At 44.1% G+C, this 8,744-nt stretch overlaps 1 protein-coding gene across 1 annotated transcript; it reads right to left on the reverse strand.

The window, feature by feature from the left end:
• Positions 1–55: 55 nt before the first annotated feature.
• LOC128020666 (up-regulator of cell proliferation-like) lies at positions 56–4,900 on the reverse strand. Its single transcript, XM_052607275.1, is given in 3 exon segments — positions 56–673; positions 675–4,834; positions 4,888–4,900. Coding segments are annotated over 3 exon segments (4,638 nt in total). The 3' UTR covers positions 56–208.
• Positions 4,901–8,744: the final 3,844 nt, after the last annotated feature.

Consider the following 8,744-nt stretch of genomic DNA (forward strand, 5'->3'; position numbering starts at 1 on the left):
TATTACCTTTTCAAATGTGATTTTGTGTAACGCACTCCACTGTTCTTTGATTTATGATATGTGATCGTATTGAACCAAACTAGGTTTTGCTCTACTAATGTTACAGTTGAAACATATTTCAAGGATACCATGATATTTAAAATTTCTCTTAACGTTATGTACCAAACTAATTTAAACAGAGGCCAGACAGACAGTAGTTAGTTGATGCTTACTTTAGGCTTTCCTCTGCTTGGGTCTTTGTTATTTCTTTCCAGTATGAGGGTATATCTGCAGGCTTTGAATCATACTCCTTAGCAAACTCCTCATTGAATTTTGCCATCACATATTTCCAGTATGATGAGGCCTCTCTGCTGGGGTCTGAATCGATTTGCCAGTGTGTATAGATTTTGCTGTATTCCTTATGTTTACACCACTGATATTTGGTGGCACTGCACTTGAAGCTTTTCCCACTGCACACCAATGATGTACAGATGTCTGTCATTAGTTTTTTAGAAACATTCAATCTACAGCGGCCGAGACCTTGTGGTCTGTGGATTGAGACAAAGTGTTTAGTGTGGGCTTCTCCTCCAGCTTCACATGGTGCTTTACAGAATGGACACTGTTTCCCACAGCCATGCACTCGATTGAACAGCACATCCTCTGGTTTGGTTTGAAGACTATCTATTTTTTTTTTTTAAATCGCTTGCTTGAAAACCATCTTTCAGTGATTTATCCATGTCCTTCAAAGAACAAAAAAGGAATTCAGTGAATTTTTTCTCATTTGCCTTGTTGAGAGTGCTGATTTTATCCACTGCGTCCTTGGGAAAAACAAGTCTACTTTCAAGTTTCTTGCAGATGTTTTCAATGAATCCCTTGATGTCATTTTTCTCTGAGTCTTGTTCTGAGTCTTTGATTGCCTGAGTAATTTCACTGATGACAACATTGAGAAGCTCTTCCTCTAATTTGATCATTCTGTTCTCTGCTGTAAAGTGCTCTTCAACTTTACCAAAAATGAACTTTTTAACAAAGTATTCATATGATGCAATGAAATCCAAATATGTTTCAAATTTAAATTCAGCAAGAAGTTTTTTTAAGACTGAAATCTGAAATGTTGTCCTCGATCCGAAAATTGCTGAGTTTTCACCAATCACCATCTTGTGTGCCATTTCCATGCCCAACTTCTCAGTCATGTATCTTTCCAGTGCAGGTTTTAGACAGTTATTCGTGAATTCATCAGCTTTCTTCTGACACTGGTCCCGTTCATGGTAAAGGTCAATGAAGTTAGAGTGGTATGTTTGTTTGGAGTTTTCCAAGGCTGTTAGCGGGTTGTTTTCCTCGATGAATTGATTGTGAATGTTTTGAAATTCTCTGCTTGCAAAGCCACATATATGTAATTTCAGGGACAATTTAAATTCTTCCTCTAACTTAAGATCTTCATGAGCTTTAAGTTTCTCATCAATCATATTGAGAATTTCCCTGATATATGTGTCATCATAATCATCCTTACAGTTCGACTTTGTTTTAACAAATTCCTGACAACTCTTGATAAGGTTATTTGACATTTCTTCAGTCCTCTTGATCTTCTGATGATTCCAGATTTTGGATATAAAGTCTTTAATAGAATTGTCCTTGTGGACATCAAAATTTCCATGGCCATGATTGTGCAGATTCTTCACTTCATCTAAGCTTTGAGCCATTGAACTTCCTCTAGGTTGAAGATTGTTCCTCAAATGATGAAAGACTCTTGTCATGATATCTTGTTTCTGGAGCCCTGTGTATGATAATGTCCTGACAGTCTCCTGCCACATCCTTTCAAATGCTTCATCCAGCATGGAGTCTGACATGTCTGACTTTTTCTCCCGACAGTCTTTCAACAAGTCCAGCACTTTTTCCTCCATTGTGTCCATGTATGTCTTTTTGATTCCTTCCACCTTCATCATTCCATTCCGACGTGAAACAGCTGCATCCAGTTTTCTAGTGACAGAATTTGAAAGCTCTGTCTTCAAAGACTTGGCAGAGTTTATAAAGTCTTGTCGATACCTTTCCACAAGTTCAACATGACTTTCTCCTTTTTCGTAGTATGACTGAATCTTGTCAATTATTTCATCTTGTCCTTTTGAAAGCTCAGATTCTGCTTTTTGTAGTAAATGACAGTGAACAACTTCAATAGTGCACTGCTCAAAGTTGTCAAATTTTCCATGGTTTAATATCTTCGTTTCAGCTTCTAATGTCCATTTTTGCATTTGTTTTCTCAGTGTCCAGTCCCAGCTGTTGTACTCTGTGGACAGTTTCATGTATGCATCAGCCACCAGGCTATTTCTGAAGCTAAAGATGAACTTCTCAAATTTAACAGCAGTCCACAAGTCTTTTGTCCATTTAAGAAAATCATTGATGTCACTGGGCTTGTTAGCTTTGAAGATCTCCATTATATGCTTTTTGAGAGCATACACAGACTCACTATAGCCAATACTCACTGGTGCCATTGGGGGGTTTCCATTCCACAACCCAGGGATGTAGTGGTCACCCGTCTCAGTGTCATAAGTCATCACATCTGTAAATTTCTTGAATTTCTCCAGTTTGTTCTCCATTTTGACTGCAGCTTGAGTCATTTCATCCAGTTGCTCCAACAAATATTTACGATCTCTCATGTTTGAAACATGAGCTGAGACATCAGCAACATTCTGGTGTACAAACAAACATGTATGTTTCTTACCTATTTCCTTCATCCTAAGGAAAGCATGAACAATGATCTGTAAAATGTCTTTCATCTCTGTGGAGTTTTCCATGGCAATGTTGACAATTGTTACATCACTCAGTCCAACAACAAGAGTTGCCAACTCATTGTCATGTTCATAGCTGTTGTCCAGTTGTGCAAGCTCAGGGGATTTCAGTCCTTCAGTGTCAATTATCACTATATAATCACAATGAAGTTCTGCGTTACACTCTTCTGTTACTTTAATGAGCTGAATAAAGGCTCCTCTTGTGCATCTTCCACTGCTTACTGCAAACTGAACTCCAAACATGGTGTTCAGCAGCGTTGACTTTCCTGAACTCTGGACGCCCAAAACAGTGATGACCATAATCTTGTTTTTGGGCTCCACCAGTGTGTTTATTTCAGAAAACACACTAGTAATCCATTTTTCCGAGATATTTGAAGAATCTCCATCCATAAGTTCAAGTGAAAATCCATCCAGCAGTAGCTGAGCACAGAGTTTAGGTAAATCTTCCAGCTGTTTTCGGTAAAGTGCATCTTCTGGGAGTGAGACTGCAGCTTCATAAAGCTGGCTCATCTCTCGAATGAAGTGCTCCACTCCTAAAGAACTGTCTGAAATCTTTTTATCAAGCTCAGCAATTTCAGTCTTGTTCCCACAAATATCTTGACATTTCTGTTTGTACAGTTCTCTGAGATGAGGCAGTACTTCATGTGAGTGATTCTCCAAATTGATTCTCAACCATTTTAAGAAGAAGACTTTTTCTGGTGTTGATATTGCTTTGATAAAGCAGCTCATAGTAACTGACATGCCTGTTTTGATTTGTTCTTCTCTGAGCTTCCTTTTCTCAATCTGAAGCTCATTTTTGTAGTCCTCAACACTCTTATCCCCAACTTTCTTCATTTGGCATTCTTCCTTCTCTAACTTTGCCAGTTTCATCAATATTTCTCCTTGCAAGGGCAGCTCCTCCTTCTTGAACAGCACTATATCACTTATTTTTGAGGTGATTTCATCTGCACTTGCTTTGGCACGCTGACATTCTTCAGTATCCTCATCCACCAGGATTCCCCGTTTTCGTGCAATCTCAGCTAAATTAACAACTGACATTTTGTGATTGTTGTTCTTAATTGCATCTTGCAACTTGCTTTGAATTTTGTCAACGAAGTCTGCATCATTCTGCTTTGCTTTAAAAATGAAATTTCTTTTCTTCAGATTGAGCTTGTTGACTGTAGCTTCTATTCTTTTGTTGTTGGAGTCTCCCACAAAAAATAACTGAGGCATAGTTTTCTGACTGGGGACTGAAATGAACTGTGAATCAAAAAGTTTGGATTCAAAGAACACAAACACAGCAGTTAAAGCCTCACAAAGAAAAGTGAACTGTGTTTCAAAGCTCTGAATATCACCTCTCAAGTTGGCAATTGCTACAGGTTCTGGAAAGACATCTATGCTCTTGTTTCCACAAGGAAGATACCAGGCAATCTCAACCAAGCCATCTGATATTTTCTTACTGATGTTTCCACAATCCATGTTGAAGTGCACAAATATATCAGTGTACTGCTGTGGATTACTGAGTAACTTATTTAATATTTCTGATTTGGAAATGTTGCATCTACCAAGTCTCACAAAAGACACTAAAGGTAATTCTGAGAGAGCAATCCTTTCTTCCACAAATGCACTTGGATCTGATAAAGAGTGTGGTCTGTATTTTTTCACAATATCTCTCATTGCCCACAGCATAAGAGTGATCTGATTGTTTTCACTGTTTGGAAGCAGGAGAGGAACAGCAAACTGACACATGTTCATTTTTATGATAATTTCCTGCTGAAGAAAACTGTCAGAACAAAGAAACACAGCAGTTAAAATGTCTAAAGGATTAACTGACTGAGGGCCGTCTGATTCATTCTCCTGATCATCATCCCACTCTGAATCTTCTGTCACTTCTGATGAGGAACACTTCACACTCCTCGCTGTCCTCTGTAGCATCATCAGTCTCTTCAGGAACAGCCATGGCAGATCTGAAAGGGACTGGACAGGCACATTTGTGATACTGGTCTTGTCAATCTGCAGCACTGTGTGTAGAGTGAGCTTCTTATCATAGTACTCCACCAAACCCAAGCTTTCCAGCAGATTCTTCGTGATGTTCTCTGTAAACAAGACCAAAATTGGTTAATTTTGCTGTCTCTTGCCCAGTCCGCACTGCACTTGTTCATTAATTAAGTACAATTAATAATGAATATTCATGTTTATCACAAGTCCTCAAATCAGGAGTCAACAGTCAACTCACCACATAAACCTATCTGAGTGAATGTAACTCATAATTAGAAAACCAGCAAGATTGTGTGCTGACCAGATGCATCACAGTCTTGTGGGGATATAACAATTCACTCAACTCACAATGTGTTACTTCAATCAGGACCACTTCCGTCAAGTATATTTAATGACAATTATAATTGCATACAGTTAGTGTTGGTGGTATGGTTATGTTCTGGGCAAGACAAACCCCCCTGGGGTACAGAACAGAACCATAAGCATACATAATTACATTTCTCAATTACAGGAGTTGTAAACAAAATGTCATGGAGGCTGCTTCCAATGAAGACACTGTAAAGAAAGAAGTTAGATCAGATTACAGGTTCAGTTGGTGGAGTTGGTGTTGGAGGAGGGAGTTAATTGCAAGCAGCAATGCAATGGAGAGACACTGAATAATGGGAATTTAAATAGACCGCAGGAGATAGGTGTCAAGACTGGATTGGTACACGTCAGGAACAGCTGACTGTCGGCTGATGCAAGCGTGACTCGCGTGACCTGACTGAACTAACGCGATGCTCGATAATAAATGATACAGATCTCACAATACGATTTTCTCACAATCTTTTTTCAACTAAATGAGATTTAAGATAAATTATAGATGAAAAGATGTCCTTTATTATTTCTTGGTCAAAATGTTGCACATTTTTCTTTCTAAAATTGAAATGTCAAATAACAAAACTAAATAGCAAATTTAAAACCAACCTCAAATCAAATAAATAACACAAAACAAATCTCTTCAGATACAAAAACCAAGGCTTTGCCTGTGCTCTTTCCATATAGATAGGCTACACAATGCATTTAAATCATGATCCAAGCAAAGATTTTATGGAATGCCATCTCTTCCATAATTACAAATAATAACATTTATTGCCACATTTATTTATTTCTACATTTATTTATTTTCAAATGTATTTATTTCTACATTTCTTTGTCCTTAAAGGTCAAAGTAAAAAAAAAAGAAATAAGAAATAAACGATGTGGAAATCCGGCGTCAAACTGGGCCTTGTTTGTAAAACAAGCATCTTCGAAATGCAGGGAACAAACACAAACACTTGCACAACTCCGTTGATGCTCTGTAAAAATAAACTCCATCCACTGGTCCCTTAATACTGTTTCACTCCTTTTGTGACATTTCGCGATGCTCTCGCTCTGATCAGTGAAGTCTGTTGTGCTCTCAGTGCTCTGCTCTACGGGAGCGCTCGCTCTTCCAGCAAGAGTGCCCTCAGGACCCATATAAGGAAATTCCGCTCCATCTAACGTCACACAGAGCCAGTGTTGGGTATAGTTACTTTGGAAAGTAGTTAGTTAGGTTACAACGTTACCATCAATTAAAAGTAATCAGTTATGATACAGCGTTACCTATTCATAAAAGTAACGCGTTAGAGTACTCATGCGTTACCAAAAATTAAAAGCTGTTCGCAGCGGCTCACACATGACAGACACAGCCCCCGGCCCCTTTAAATGCACCTAGAAGTCGTGACTCCCGACAATGAATAACGTCAGTCATCCGACTAAATTAACACTGCAGGATAACAATATCAGGAAAGACTGTCACAGTGTCTGGGTTGTTGTTCCCCGGGGTTCCACTAGATGTCCTCCTTCTCACGGTGTCTGTCCCAGATCACTTCCTGTTCCCTTATATGGTCACCTTCCTCCTTGTTACGTGATTGATTGTTCACCCCACCTGTCTCCTGTTTCCCAATTATCCTTCTGTGTATAAATACCCAGTCTGTCTTAGTCTATGTCACGGAGTCCTTGTCTGATGTCATTGTGTTTCAGGTCCATCAGTCTTGCTTTGTCTTACCCTATGTGTCTCATTCTCTCGTTCCACCAGACTTCCTCTACCTTTCCATTCTTCCGAGTTCCCCGTTTCATCCGGTTCCCTTTTTGTTTGATTTGTCTCTCATGACTGTTTATTTTGTATTTACCCCTCTGTTTAAATAAAACCCTTACCTGCATTTGGATCTACCCTCTCTTTGTGTTTTTCCCCAATACCTATCGTGACAGAAGGACTCCGTCATGCCTAGATCCAGCGGTGTGGGATTTCGAATCGGTTCCCCAGCCACCATGGAGGAACGGAGGGGGAGATACCAGAACTTAATCACCCTTCATCAAGAGGGAAGTGAGGTGGGTGGCCTGGCGCAATTGTTTTGGACTATGGCAGTCGGGCTAGGTTACAATGATGCAGCACTAAAGGATTTATTTAATAATTGCCTGGATGATCCTTTACCTTCATGGGAGATGAAGGGGTTAGAGATACTGGACTTTTGGGGGTTTACCAATTACCTGCACCATCGTGCCCAGTGGAATGCAACAACCACACCAGAGTGTCCAGACAAGGCTGCCAGCTCAGCCCCACAGCACAAGATGGGCGCCAGCCCAACCCCACAGCACAGGATGGCCGCCAACCCAGCCCCACAACCCAAGATGGCCACCAGCCCAGCCCCACAGCCCAAGATGGCCGCCAACCTAGCGTCACAGCCCAAGATGGCCGCCAGCCCTGCACCACAGCACAAGATGGTCGACTCAACGCCACCGACTCCCCATCGTAGAGGGCGGAGGAGGAGACAGGCAGCTGCTGTTTCCGAGGCGGGGCCCGATGCAGTTCCCGAGGCGGTGCCCGAGGCGGTGCCCGATGCTGTTTCCGAGGCGGTGCCCGATGCAGTTCCCGAGGCGGAGCCCGATGCAGTTCCCGAGGCGGTGCCCGATGCAGTTCCCGAGGCGGTGCCCGATGCTGTTTCCGAGGCGGTGCCCGATGCTGTTTCCGAGGCGGTGCCCTATGCAGTTCCCGAGGCGGAGCCCGATGCAGTTCCCGAGGCGGTGCCCGATGCAGTTCCCGAGGCGGTGCCCGATACTGTTTCCGAGGCGGTGCCCGATGCAGTTCCCGAGGCGGTGCCTGATGCAGTTCCCGAGGCGAAGCCTGATGCAGTTCCCGATGCAGTTCCCGAGGCGGTGCCCGATGCTGTTTCCGAGGCGGTGCCCGATGCAGTTCCCGAGGCGGAGCCCGATGCTGTTTCCGAGGCGGAGCCCGATGCAGTTCCCGAGGCGGAGCCCGATGCAGTTCCCGAGGCGGAGCCCGATGCAGTTCCCGAGGCGGTGCCCGATGCAGTTCCCGAGGCGGTGCCCGATGCTGTTTCCGAGGCGGTGCCCGATGCAGTTCCCGAGGCGGTGCCCGATGCAGTTCCCGAGGCGAAGCCCGATGCAGTTCCCGATGCTGTTCCCGAGGCGGTGCCCGATGCTGTTCCCGAGGCGGTGCCCGATGCTGTTCCCGAGGCGGTGCCCGATGCTGTTCCCGAGGCGGTGCCCGAGGTTGTTCCCGAGGCGGTGCCCGATGCAGTTCCCGAGGCGGTGCTCGATGCAGTTCCCGAGGCGGTGCTCGATGCAGTTCCCGAGGCGGTGCCCGATGCAGTTCCCGAGGTGGAGCCCGATGCTGTTCCCGAGGCGGAGCCCGATGCTGTTCCCGAGGCGGAGCCCGATGCAGTTCCCGAGGCGGTGCCCGATGCTGTTCCCGAGGCCGAGGTCGTTCCCGAGGCGGTGCCCGATGCAGTTCCCGAGGCGGAGCCCGATGCAGTTCCCGAGGCGGAGCCCGATGCTGTTCCCGAGGCGGTGCCCGATGCTGTTCCCGAGGCGGTGCCCGAGGTTGTTCCCGAGGCGGTGCCCGATGTTGTTCCCGAGGCGGTGTCCGTTACAGTTCCCGAGGCGGTGACCACAAGGCCGTGGTGGTCTTCGGCTCCGCCCTGGGAG

Source organism: Carassius gibelio, chromosome A10 (genome assembly GCF_023724105.1).
Source record: "Carassius gibelio isolate Cgi1373 ecotype wild population from Czech Republic chromosome A10, carGib1.2-hapl.c, whole genome shotgun sequence".
Taxonomy (NCBI): domain Eukaryota; kingdom Metazoa; phylum Chordata; class Actinopteri; order Cypriniformes; family Cyprinidae; genus Carassius; species Carassius gibelio.